The sequence below is a fragment of the Bombina bombina genome, chromosome 2 (assembly GCF_027579735.1).
Source record: "Bombina bombina isolate aBomBom1 chromosome 2, aBomBom1.pri, whole genome shotgun sequence".
In the NCBI taxonomy this organism is placed as follows: Eukaryota; Metazoa; Chordata; class Amphibia; order Anura; family Bombinatoridae; genus Bombina; species Bombina bombina.
In genome coordinates this window covers 1,039,258,039-1,039,272,752 of record NC_069500.1, presented here as the reverse complement: position 1 = coordinate 1,039,272,752, position 14,714 = coordinate 1,039,258,039, and the positions used below count along the sequence as shown (strand labels likewise).

General features: G+C 36.5%; 1 protein-coding gene across 4 annotated transcripts in view; it reads right to left on the bottom strand.

Moving 5' to 3' along the window:
- LARP1B (La ribonucleoprotein 1B) overlaps positions 1-14,714 on the bottom strand; it is a 224,771-nt gene that overhangs the window by 34,589 nt on the left and 175,468 nt on the right. For all 4 annotated transcript variants that reach the window (XM_053703651.1, XM_053703653.1, XM_053703652.1 and 1 more), the window contains 2 exons: positions 12,946-13,072; positions 9,754-9,923 (listed from right to left, as the gene is read on the bottom strand). In XM_053703651.1, coding sequence (XP_053559626.1) covers positions 9,754-9,923; positions 12,946-13,072 — 297 coding nt within the window. The remainder of the gene's footprint in view (positions 1-9,753; positions 9,924-12,945; positions 13,073-14,714) is intronic.

The window sequence follows — 14,714 nt, the reverse complement described above, 5'->3', positions numbered from 1 at the left end:
GAAGCTTCATTATTAAAAACCCACGAAGTGGAGACTGATCTAGTAGAATGAGCTGTAATTCTCTGAGGCGGGGCCTGACCCAACTCCAAATAAGCTTGAAGAATCAAAAGCTTTAACCAAGAAGCCAAGGAAATAGCAGAAGCCTTCTGGCCTTTCCTAGGACAAGAAAATATAACAAATAGACTAGAAGTCTTTCTGAAATCTTTAGTAGCTTTAACATAATATTTCAAAGCTCTCACCACATCCAAAGAATGTAAGGATATTTCCAAAGAATTCTTAGGATTAGGACACTAGAAAGGGACAACAATTTCTTTACTTATGTTGTAAGAATTCGCAACCTTAGGAAAAAATTCAAATGAAGTCTGCAAAATCGCCTTATCCTGATGAAAAATCAGAAAAAGGAGATTCACAAGAAAGAGCAGATAGCTCAGAAACTCTTCTAGCAGAAAAGATGGCCAACAGGAACAACACTTTCCAATAAAGTAGTTTAATGTCCAAAGAATGCATAGGCTCAAATGGAGGAGCCTGTAGTGCTCTCAAACCCAAATTAAGACTCCAAGGAGGAGAGATTGATTTAATGACAGGTTTAATATGAACTAAAGCCTGTACAAAACAGTGAATATCAGGAAGTTTAGCAATCTTTCTGTGAAATAAAACAGAAAGAGCAGAGATTTGTCCCTTCAAGGAACTTGCAGACAAACCCTTATCCAAACCATCCTGAAGAAACTGGCTGCAACCAATTTCAAACGTCTCTAGTCTGTTAGAGACAGAGTCATGGACACTGAATCTATCTGGAAACCTAAACTGGTGACCCTTGTCTGAGGAATCAAGAAATTTTTTGGTAAATTGATCCTCCAACCATGTTTTCGAAGAAACAACACTAGTTGAATCGTGTGAGATTCTGCAGAACGTAAAGACTGAGCTAGTACCAAGATATCGTCCAAATAAGGAAACACCACAATACCCTGCTCTCTGGCTTCCATAGAGCAGGGCACCGAGAACCTTTAAAAGATTCTTTGAGCGGTTGCTAGGCCAAATGGAAGAGAAACAAATTGGTAATGCTTGTCTAGAAAAGAGAATCTCAGGAAATGATAATGATCTGAATGAATCGGAATATGAAGGTATGCATCCTGCAAGTCCATTGTAGACATAAAATGTCCTTACTGAACAAAAGGCAGAATGGTCCTTATAGTCACCATTAGAAAGTTGGTACTCTACAAAACGATTCAAAATTTTCAGATCCAGAACTGGTCTGAATTAAATTTCCGTCTTTGGGACAATGAATAGATTTGAATAAAACCCCAGACCCTGTTCCTCAAAAGGAACTGGCATGACTACCCCTGAAACTCCAGGTCTGAAACACACTTCAGGAAAGCCTGAGCTTTAACTGGATTTGCTGGGATGCGTGAGAAAAAAAAAAATCTCACAGGAGGACTTACTCAGAATTCTATTTGATACCCCTGAGAGACAACACTCTGAAACCATTGATTTTGGACAGAATGTATCCAAATATCCTTGAAAAAAAAACCTTAATCTGCCCCCTACCAGCTGAGCTGGAATGAGAGTCGCACCTTCATGCGGACTTAGGGGCTGGTTTTTGGTTTCTTAAATGGCTTGGATTTATTCCAATTTAATGAAGGTTTCCAATTGGAAACAGATTCCTTAGGGAAGGATTAGGTTTTTGTTTCTTATTAACGAAAAGAACGAAAAAGATTAAAAGTTGTAGAATTACCCCTAGGTCTCTTTTTACCTTGGAAAGAAAAAGATGGCAATCTAGAATTAAAAGTCATATCAGCATTCCAAAATTTAAGCCACAAAGCACTTCTAGCTAAAAATAGCTAAATACATAGATCTAACATCAATCTTGATGATATAAAAAAATGGCATCAGAAATGATTAGTATGTTGCAGTAAGCGAACAATGCTAGATAAATCAGGATCCAATTCTTGTTGCGCTAATTCTCCAACAAAAATGTTGATGCAGCTGCAACATCAGCCAAAGAAATTGCGGGCCTGAGACGACCTGAATATAAATAAGCTTTCCTTAGAAAAGATTCAAGTTTGCTATCTAAAGGAACTTAAGTACTATCTTCCATAGGAATAAAGGTACATTCAGCAAAAGTAGAAATAGCCCCAACAACTTTGAGGATCTTTTCCAAAAACTCTATAGAAATTGCTAGTAAAGGATACAATTTTTAAACCTTGAAGAAGGAATAAAAGAAGTACCTGGCTTATTCCATTCCTTGTAAACCATATCAGAAATAGCATCAGGAACAGGAAAAACCTCTGGAGTAACCACAGGAGGTTTAAAAACCAGAATTTACTAGTTCTAATATCAAGAGGACTAGTTTCCACGATATCCAAAATAATTAACACTTCTTGTAACAAAGAACCAAAATACTTCATTTTAAATAAATAAGTAGATTTGTTAGTGTCAATATCTGAGGAGGGATCTTCTGAATCAGATAGATCCTCATCAGAGGAGGATAATTTATTATGTTGTCGGTCATTTAAAATTTCATCAACCTTATGAGAAGTTTTAAAAGACCTTTATATTAACTAGAAGGCAGAATAGCAGACAAAAGCCTTCAGAATAGAATCAGTAACAGAAAAAAAAATACACACTGATTAAACAGCGCTAACTGTCATAGAGGGTTCAATATCTCTGTAATATGAGGAAATGAATCTTAGTGAAACCACTTCAGAGTAAGTATATATAATGACAAGTGTTCATAAAAGAATTTCTATTAAAAGAGCATACATACAAAGCAAAATAAAAAGGAAGAAGCTACTAATCCTATGGTATATACAACAAGTTATTTCCAGAAATGGAAAACCATACAATAAAATACAAAGTTAATTAAAAATCATGACATACGAGACCTGCTGCAGCCACTTGACCGGAGGTGTTCTGCATGCCTCCCGGAGTAAAATAGAATCCCAGAATCTGTAAAAAACACACAAGCGCAAACAGACTCAAGTGTAGATTAAAAAAAACAAACGCACCACGCTATAAAGTTGCACTTACAATGTGAAAAATTTAATTAGGCGTTTGTTACAAACTTGTCAATAGCCAAGGTAAATCGTCCATAAACAGGTGGGGTGGATATAAGTCCTTACAAAGCTGTAGGAGTCCCTCAAGATGATCGTTACAGGACACACTGGTTCAATCCCTTGCAGGCATCCGTACCCGTGACTCTAATCGCAATGGTCGTGGTGAAAGCTCCGATGTCGTCACTGTGGAGCACTACGGATCCTCAGGATTAGAGTCACGGGTACGGATGCCTGCAAGAGATTGAACCAGTGTGTCCCGTAACGATCACCATGAGGGACTCCTACAGCTTTGTAAGGGCTTATATCCACCCCACCTGTTTATGGACGATTTACCTTGGCTATTGACAAGTTTGTAACAAACGCCTAATTACATTTTTCACATTGTAAGTGCAACTTTATAGAGTGGTGCGTTTGGTTTTTTTAATCTACACTTGAGTCTGTTTGTGCTTGTGTGTTTTTTCTACAGATTCTAGAATTAGTAACAAATTCTTTAAATTTCATAGGTATAACACATACATTAAAAGTATTAAAAGGAACAACAACAGGCAATGTACTATTTCCTGATGGACAAAATATCTGCATGTAAAAGTTATCATGACAACTATTACAAATGACATTCGGAAATATAATGCACTTAGCTTTAGTAGAACCGACATCAGGCAGCAAAGCTCCAACAGATACTTCTGAGACAGGATCAGATTGAGACATCTTTGCAAAATGTAAAATAAAGAACATATAAAGCAAAATTTCCTTATATGACAGTTTCAGGAATGGGAGAAAAAAGCAAATAGCATAGCCCTCTGACATAGAGAAAAACCAGAGGCAAATAGAAATGGGGTGTTAAATAATGAAAATATTTGGCGCCAAGTATGACGCACAACGTAACTGAAATTTTTTGGTGCTAACAACATCCAGAAATGACACACTCGCATTTCTAACGACGCAACCTTGTGCAAGGTACTCTGCATTAACTACGACGCCGGAAATGACGAACTTGCGTCAACGGAAGTACTTTCGCGGTAAAAAATTCTCGCACCAAGAATTACGCAATAAAGTCTAGCATTTGGCGCACCCGCGGGCCTAATTCTGCCCGCAAATTGCAAAGAAAAATGTAGTCAATTTTAAACCCCAGGTAAGAAAAATATTTCTTAATATGTTTATTTTTCCCAAATATGAAACTGATAGTCTGCAAAAAGGAAATACATGAACCTGACTCATGGCAAATATAAGTACAATACATATATTTAGAACTTTATATTAATGCATAAAGTGCCAAACCATAGCTGAGGTGTCTTAAGTAATAAAAACATACTTACCGAAAGACACCCATCCACATATAGCAGATAGCCAAACCAGTACTGAAACAGTTATCAGTAGAGGTACTGGTATATGAGAGTATATCATCGATCTGAATAAGGGAGGAAGGAGATGAATTTCTTCGACCGATAACAGAAAACCTATGAAATAGATCTTCTGTGAGGAAAACCATTGCATTCAATAGGCGATACTCCCTTCACATCCCTCTGACATTCACTGTACACTGAGAGGAATCGGGCTTCAAAATGCTGAGAAGCGCATATCAACGTAGACTAAGAACAAACTTATTTCACCACCTCCATAGGAAGCAAAGTTAGTAAAAACTGAATTGTGGGTGTGGTGAGGGGTGTTTTTATAGTCATTTTGAGGTTTGGGAAACTTTGCCCCTTCCGGGTAGGATTGTATATCCCATATGTCATTAGCTCATGGACTCTTGCCAATTACATGAAAGAAAGGGGTAAGAGGAGAAGGTGGAGGCTGTGTGTGTGTGTGTGTGTGTGTGTGTGTGTGTGTGTGTGTGTATGTATGTAACAGGCAGTGGGTGAAGAGGATGCTGTATTTGAGATAAAGGAATAAAACGGTGTGAAGAGGAAGCTGTGTGAGAGGTGAGGAGGGTAGTGGATATCAGGGAGGTGGGAAGAGAGGTTGAGGAGGCAGCTGTGCTTGAGGAGAGGGGGCTAAGGGGATGAACAGAAGCTGTTGTGTGAGGATTAGTTGTATTGAAAGGGTGAGCAGGGTGTGAGAGAGAAGTTGCTGAGGAGATGAGTAAGAGGGAGTGAGCGTTAAAGGAAATGTGTGGATGAAGTGGAGGTGAGAGTGTGAGGATGACGTGGAGGTGAGATGACGAGCTGGTGTCTGCATTTGAGGGAGAGTAAAAAGGTATTCAGGGGCTTTGGTAAGGTAGAGTGAGCTTAGATGGTGAATATTATACTATATATCATAGGTGATGTCACTAGTGATATCATTGATTATGTCATCAAAGACATCAAATGTGATGTCATGCAAAGTTCTCGGGGAGGGGGAGGGGGGGGGGGGGGAGTCGGAAGGGGGTCAAAGTTGGGCATTTTCTTGCTTTTAAATGCTTTATAGAAAAGACCTGGCTTTTGCACACATATCTTTGAATCATTTTATGTAAAATGACGCAATTTGTTCTTTGGGTATCTTAAGTAACATGTATAAATAACAAATGTATATGCTATTGTAAAGTATTGCACTGCCACAACCCAGCTTGTTTATAATGCCACCCTGCTGGCAAAAGTTTCTGTGGAACCTAGAGAGAGGTAAAGGCAGAGGTAGATAGATGGAAAAGAAAGGTAGATGTGGGGAAAGAGACAGAATTTCTCTCCAAAAATGTCTTAGAGAAGACATACTTAGGCAAATGCAGCAAACACAACCACATAGAGATTGCTGGTCTTCATATGGTTCTAATATGAGTGGAAAGATGTGAATTTATCATTAGGTAGAAGACCAGATGCACTTTAAACTCTGGTAGAACTAGATTCAGTGCTGATAGGTTTCTGTTATTTCCTGCAGGATGGAGGATAGTCTGTTTACTGGATATCCTTAGTACCATTGAATAATAAAAGAAAGGTGAGACTGCTCAGTTGTTTAACTGGCCAACTTCAGCATTTTTTTTTTTTTAAACCTCTGAATCCCAGAAGTGAAAAAACACTGTTCTTTCTCACTTCAAAACTAATGATAGCCCGAGTAATGATAGCTACCAATTATCACTTGCCATATTTATAAGAAATGTAGGAACCATAAAGACTTGGAGCATACCAAACCAGAAGAGCAATTTAGAAAGCTAAAGTGTACTTATCCTTCATTAGGAAGTTAAGTCGTGAAAGCCAAATATTTTTTTCTGCATCTGTGCAAATAATAAAATAAGATTCCAACATAGACTCAATAACTTTAAAGTAGTAGAAACTGAACTATTGATGTGAGGACATGAACGTGCAGATATTGGAAGGATTTGTCTGGGAGGAGTTCCAGCCTACAACAAAACGGCCAGGAGACTGCATATCCAAGTACTGATTATGCTCCAATAAGATTATGAGAAAGTTAAAAATAATTTAAAAAGGAAGATATTTACTATAGAACATACCAGCCAAGTCTAAACATTTTTATATCTTGTTTGTTGAAACTGTTTTTCAAAAGCCAAACTCCACCCAACACTAGCATTATTTGCAGGAGCCAACCGAGCTTCAGACTGCTGACAACAAGGCTAGCCAAAATCATAATGTTAGTATAAAGTGCCTTGTTTTTTTTTAGAGCTAAGCTACATGAAAAGGGGGGCAAAATAAATAAGGAAATAATATTACTTGTTTTGCTACACAACTAAATATTTTATAGTCAAATCTCAAGCGGCTAGATTTAGAGTTTTGTCGGTAACGACCCGCGTAGCTAACGCTGGCTTTTTTCTGGCCGCACCTTTTAAATAACTCTGGTATTGAGAGTTCACAGAATGGCTGCGTTAGGCTCCAAAAAAGGAGCGTAGAGCATATTTAAAGCAACTTCAACTCTCGATACCAGAGTTGCTTACGGACGCGGCCAGCTTCAAAAACGTGCTCGTGCACGATTCCCCCATAGGAAACAATGGGGCTGTTTGAGCTGAAAAAAACCTAACACCTACAAAAAAGCCGCGTTCAGCTCCTAACGCAGCCCCATTGTTTGCTATGGGGAAACACTTCCTACGTCTGCACGTAACACTCTAACATGTACCCCGAGTCTAAACACCCCTAACCTTACACTTATTAACCCCTATTCTGCCGCCCCCGCTATCGCTGACCCCTGCATATTATTATTAACCCCTAATCTGCCGCTCCGTAAACCGCCGCTACTTACATTATCCCTATGTACCCCTAATCTGCTGTCCCTAACACCGCCGACCCCTATATTATATTTATTAACCCCTAATCTGCCCCCCACAACGTCGCCTCCACCTGCCTACACTTATTAACCCCTACCTAATCTGCCGAGCGGACCGCACCGCTATTATAATAAAGTTATTAACCCCTAATCCGCCTCACTAACCCTATAATAAATAGTATTAACCCCTAATCTGCCCTCCCTAACATCGCAGACACCTAACTTCAAACATTAACCCCTAATCCGCCTCACTAACCCTATAATAAATAGTATTAACCCCTAATCTGCCCTCCCTAACATCGCCGACACCTAACTTCAAACATTAACCCCTAATCTGCCGACTGGAGCTCACCGCTATTCTAATAAATGTATTAACCCCTAAAGCTAAGTCTAACCCTAACACCCCCCTAAATTAAATATAATTTAAATCTAACGAAATTAATCAACTCTTATTAAATAAATTATTCCTATTTAAAGCTAAATACTTACCTGTAAAATAAATCCTAATATAGCTACAATATAAATTATAATTATATTATAGCTATTTTAGGATTTATATTTATTTTACAGGTAACTTTGTATTTATTTTAACCAGGTACAATAGCTATTAAATAGTTAAGAACTATTTAATAGATAAAATAATTACAAAATTACCTGTAAAATAAATCCTAACCTAAGTTACAATTAAACCTAACACTACACTATCAATAAATTAATAAAATAAAATACCTACAATTACACCTAACACTACACTATCAATAAATTAATTAAATACAATATCCACAAATAAATACAATTAAATAAACTAACTAAAGTACAAAAAATAAAAAAGAACTAAGTTACAAAAAATAAAAAAATATTTACAAACAGAAAAATATTACAACAATTTTAAACTAATTACACCTACTCTAAGCCCCCTAATAAAATAACAAAGCCCCCCAAAATAAAAAAATGCCCTACCCTATTCTAAATTACTAAAGTTCAAAGCTCTTTTACCTTACCAGCCCTGAACAGGGCTGGTAAGGTAAAAGAGCTTTGAACTTTAGTAATTTAGAATAGGGTAGGGCATTTTTTTATTTTGGGGGGCTTTGTTATTTTATTAGGGGGCTTAGAGTAGGTGTAATTAGTTTAAAATTGTTGTAATTTTTTTCTAATGTTTGTAAATTTTTATTTTTATTTTTTGTAACTTAGTTCTTTTTTATTTTTTGTACTTTAGTTAGTTTATTTAATTGTATTTATTTGTAGGAATTGTATTTAATTTATTTATTGATAGTGTAGTGTTAGGTTTAATAATAGGTATTTTATTTAATTAATTTATTGATAGTGTAGTGTTAGGTTTAATTGTAACTTAGTTTAGGATTTATTTTACAGGTAATTTTGTAATTATTTTAACTATTTTAGCTATTAAATAGTTCTTAACTATTTAATAGCTATTGTACCTGGTTAAAATACAAAGTTAACTGTAAAATAAATATAAATCCTAAAATAGCTATAATATAATTATAATTTATATTGTAGCTATATTAGGATTTATTTTACAGGTAAGTATTTAGCTTTAAATAGGAATAATTTATTTAATAAGAGTTAATTTATTTCGTTAGATTTAAATTATATTTAACTTAGGGGGGTGTTAGTGTTAGACTTAGCTTTAGGGGTTAATACATTTATTAGAATAGCGGTGAGCTCCAGTCGGCAGATTAGGGGTTAATACTTGAAGTTAGGTGTCGGCGATGTTAGGGAGGGCAGATTAGGGGTTAATACTATTTATTATAGGGTTATTGAGGCGGGAGTGAGGCGGATTAGGGGTTAATAACTTTATTATAGTAGCGGTGCGGTCCGTTCGGCAGATTTGGGGTTAATAAGTGTAGGCGACGTTGAGGGGGGCAGATTAGGGGTTAATAAATATAATATAGGGGTCGGCGGTGTTAGGGGCAGCAGATTAGGGGTACATAAGGATAACGTAGGTGGCAATTGGCAGATTAGGGGTTAAAAAATGTAATCGAGTGGCGGCGATGTGGGGGGACCTCGGTTTAGGGGTACATAGGTAGTTTATGGGTGTTAGTGTACTTTAGAGCACAGTAGTTAAGAGCTTTATGAACCGGCGTTAGCCCAGAAAGCTCTTAACTACTGACTTTTTTTATGCGGCTGGAGTCTTGTCGTTAGAATTCTAACGCTCACTTCAGACACGACTCTAAATACCGGAGTTAGAAAGATCCCATTGAAAAGATAGGATACGCAATTGACGTAAGGGGATCTGCGGTATGGAAAAGTCGCGGCTGAAAAGTGAGCGTTAGACCCTTTCCTGACTGACTCCAAATACCGGCGGTAGCCTAAAACCAGCGTTAGGAGCCTCTAACGCTGGTTTTCACGGCTACCGCCAAACTCTAAATCTAGGCCAAAGTGTTTACTTTCCCTTTAATGGATGTGTGGAAATCTAATTATCAGCATATTTGTAGCTATTAAATAACAAGACTATTTAGTGAACATACAACCAAAAAGTGGAACTGAACTTAACCTGTACATCAATGGTTTTCGGCTCTTTTACAACTGGGTAAAATCTTGGTGTTTTAGTAGGATCTTGCAAACGGGGCGTCCGAGGAGTTTTGGGTGTTCTTGAAATAAAAGCAATTGGTGATTCTGGAACGTCCTTGGAAAGAGAATGTGCAACTGCAGAAGTGGAGGTATCTGAAAGTTTACAATAAACTGTTTCAATGGTAGCTTAAACAAGGATATCAAAACTATACATCACTATAGTTTCGTACTCCTAAGTGAAAAATCAACATAAAACAATTTTCCAATTTATTTCGTTTATCACATTTGTTCCATTTCTTGGTATCCGTTCTTGAGTATAATCAGGAGCAGCAATGCACTACTGAGAGCTAGCTGCCAATGACAAGAGGTATATATGTACAACCACCAATTAACAGCTAGCTTCCAATAATGCACTGCTTCTCCTAAACCTACATCAGTATGATTTTCAACCAAGGATGCCAAGAGAACAAAGCAAAAAGTAAATCATAACATTATGTTCTGTTTTAATCATGAAAGTGTAATTTTGACTTTACTGTCCCTTTAAAGTCAAAATTAAACTTTCATGATTCAAATAAAACCTGTAAAGCCAGCCCTATAATATAATGCTCTACTCATTTAAACCTTCAGTGGTATGGTAAGGTAAAATGGTATTGGACCAGGAAAGTATATTACTCAAGTTTAGGTTCAGCTTTCTTCTTGTATGGTCCTAATAACAGCCTATTGACTAAAAAAGCTATTTATTCTACTTACATTTCCCAAATTCTGAATTTTAAGAGACTACTTATGTTTATTATTATCAGAATGTCAGGAAAAAACTAAAGAGATGAGGCAAAATGAGCCCCATAGTGACAGTCTACTTGAAATGTGTTATGGTTTGCCCATTTTTGCATAACCCATTATTGCATAACCAACATGGTTAAATTAATACACTTTATCTCTGTGATTACCTTGCATTTAAAGCCTCTTCTGACAGCCTCCTTATCTCAGTTCTTCTGACAGACATGCATTTTAGCCAATTAGTGCTGACTCACAAACTCCACAGGAACGAACACATTGTTATCTATATGGCACACATGAACTAGCAGTGTCTAACTGAAAAACTGTCAAAATGCAGCCTTCAATGGCTTAAAATCAGTTTATGAGCCTACCTAGGTTTAGTTTTCAACAAAGAATACCAAGAGCATAAAGCAAATTTGATAAAAGTAAACTGTAAAGTTGTTTAAAAATTACATGCCCTATCTGTATCCTGAAAGTTTAATTTTGACTGAAGGTCCCTTTTTAAGAAAAAGTGGATATGCAAAGTTGCAATTTTTGTCAGTTTACCAATAAAGTAAGCACTTAAAAGGGACAAGAAACCCCAAAATTTTCTCTTTCATGATTCAGATAGAAAATACAATTTTAATCAACTTTCCAGTTTACTTCTAATATTTAATTTGCTTCCTACTCTTGTTATTCTTTGCTGAAAGGTTTATCTAGGCAAGCTCAGGGCAGCAGAGAACCTAGGTTCTAGCTGTTGATTGGTGGCTGTGTATATATATATATATATATATATATATATATATATATATATATATATATATATAAATAACATAATTTATGTAAGAACTTACCTGATAAATTCATTTCTTTCATATTAGCAAGAGTCCATGAGCTAGTGACGTATGGGATATACATTCCTACCAGGAGGGGCAAAGTTTCCCAAACCTCAAAATGCCCATAAATACACCCCTCACCACACCCACAAATCAGTTTAACGAATAGCCAAGAAGTGGGGTGATAAGAAAAAAGTGCAAAAGCATAAAAAATAAGGAATTGGAATAATTGTGCTTTATACAAAAAAATCATAACCACCACAAAAAAGGGTGGGCCTCATGGACTCTTGCTAATATGAAAGAAATGAATTTATCAGGTAAGTTCTTACATAAATTATGTTTTCTTTCATGTAATTAGCAAGAGTCCATGAGCTAGTGACGTATGGGATATAAATACCCAAGATGTGGAGCTTCCACGCAAGAGTCACTATAGAGGGAGGGATAAAATAAAGACAGCCAATTCCACTGAAAAAATAATCCACACCCCAAAATAAAGTTTTAATCTTTATAATGAAAAAAACTGAAATTATAAGCAGAAGAATCAAACTGAAACAGCTGCCTCCCAGGACACTCATCTACATATAGTAGAAAGCCAAACCAGTACTGAAACGAGAATCAGTAGAGGTAATGGTATATAAGAGTATATCGTCGATCTGAAAAGGGAGGTAAGAGATGAATCTCTACGACCGATAACAGAGAACCTATGAAATAGACCCCGTAGAAGGAGATCATTGAATTCAAATAGGCAATACTCTCTTCACATCCCTCTGACATTCACTGCACGCTGAGAGGAAAACCGGGCTCCAGCCTGCTGCGAAGCGCATATCAACGTAGAATCTAGCACAAACTTACTTCACCACCTCCAAGGGAGGCAAAGTTTGTAAAACTGATTTGTGGGTGTGGTGAGGGGTGTATTTATGGGCATTTTGAGGTTTGGGAAACTTTGCCCCTCCTGGTAGGAATGTATATCCCATACGTCACTAGCTCATGGACTCTTGCTAATTACATGAAAAAAAAAAAAAAAAAAAAAAAAAAATTATATATATATATATATATATATATATATATATATATATATATATATAGTGATTGGATGTATTCTCTATCTGAATCATTAAAGAAACATTTTGGGTTTAATGTCCCTTTAAGCCTTTTTGGCCTAATGTCACAAAAACCATTCTGGAATGCAAGGAAGCTAGCTTCAGGAACAAAAACAGACACAATAAAACAAATTTTATTTGGGGGAGCTATTTTTAGCATACATCAATTAATATACTTTACAATTATTAAATGAACGCTAATGTCAAAATTAAACTTTCATGATCCATATAGGCTTTTTAAAAAAAAAAAAATCCAATTCAGTTCTATTATCAAAACGTGCACAATCTTTATATACACATTGTCTGAGGCACCCGCTCATTCTGAGCATGTGCAAGAATTCATAGAATATACATATATGCATTTTGTGGTTGGCTGATCATTTTCACATAATTATACCATTTTAATGATCCTTTAAATATTAATTTTAAAAAAAGTGTTTAAAATGTTCTACAAAGAAACAAACACAAATTTGAGACAAATACCTTGCTGAAACGTAGACGCAAATGGTGGAGATTCTTCAAGATTTTTCTCAAGCTGTGGTTCTGGTGCAAGGCTTTCAAACTCTTCTTTACTGATAAAATTCAGCTTTCTAAAATTTTCAATCTCTTGCTATTTTTTCCAAAAATATGAGGCAAACAAAATACATTTGTGATAACATGCACAATATTTTACAGAAGAATAAGTGAATGTAGTTGCATTACCTGCACTGAAATCATAGATGGAATTTTACAAACATGATTAGACAAAATATTTTGTAGTAAAATACTGTGCAAAACATACTATATGTGATGTATTAAGTTTTACTTAAAAAAAAAGGTATGTCCAGCTGTTCCTTTAAAACTCAGAGTATAATATTCATTCACCTCAAAGAGATAAACACTTCCAAACATAGGGTTGCTCGGTTACAAACAAAACCGGATTAGTGGCCCCCAAAGAATAGGATTCACATTGGGCAGTAGTATGTATCATTATTTAATAACACAAATCCGGTTTTATTTGTGAATTGTAAAGGAAGACCTGGACATGAGAATATAGAGTCAATGAAAGTGAATATATCACAGTGTGTTTTTGCTGTACAATATTTTATTAAATTTTTTAAATTGACGCTTTAATTTATATTATTGTTTATTAATCCCTTTTCTTTTTTGTTGGTTTAAAAACTTTTTTGAAGGCAACCACCCCCCCCCCAAAAAAACAAACTAAGACTAGTAATCTTCTTGACTATTACATGCTATTGCTTTTCTGGGTCCAGTGAAAATGTTATCTTTTTCCTGGACATTTTGTTACCTTCATCAGCTGTATACACTGTGCATATAATCTTATATTTAAACAAACAGTCAACTAAAAAAAATGGATGGTTTAAAGAGATGGATAATCCCTTTATTACCCATTCCCCAGTTTTGCACAGAAAACAATTTATGCTTACCAGATAAATTCCTTTCCTTCCTTGCAGGGAGAGTCCACGACTTCATTCCTTACTGTTGGGAAATATAACACCTGGCCACCAGGAGGAGGCAAAGACACCCCAGCCAAAGTCTTAAATATCCCTCCCACTTCCCCTATCCCCCAGTCATTCTCTTGAGGGAACAAGGAAACGTAGGAGAAACATCAGGGTAAAAAAGGTGCCAGAAGAAAATATATAAAAAGGGAGCCGCCCATAAAAAAATTAATTACGGGCAGGGTCATGGACTCTCCCTGCCAGGAAGGAAAGGAATTTATCTGATAAGCATAAATTATGTTTTCCTTCCATAAGGCAGGGAGAGTCCACAACTTAATTCTTTACTGTTGGGAAAACTATACCCAAGCTCCAGAGGACACAATGAAAAACGGGAGGGAACAGAAAAAAAAGAGGCAGGCCCTATTCTAAGGGCACCACAGCCTGCAAAACTTTTCTCCCAAAAACTGCTTCAGCCGAAGCAAACACATCAAACATAAAACTTAGAAAAAGTGTGCAAGGAAGACCAGGTAGCTGCCTTACAAATCTGATCCATTGAGGCTTCGTACTTAAAAGCCACTTAGGAAGCCACTGCTCTAGTGGAATGAGCCGTTATCCTCTCAGAAGGCTGTCGTCCCGCTGTCTCATATGCTAAGCGGATGACACTCCTCAACCAGAAGGATAGAGAAGCCTTAGTAGCCTCCTGCCCCTTAAAGGGACACAGAACCCACATTTTTTTGTGATTCAGATAGAGCATGCAATTTTAAGCAACTTTCTAATTTACTCCTATTTTTTCTTCGTTCTCTTGCTATCTTT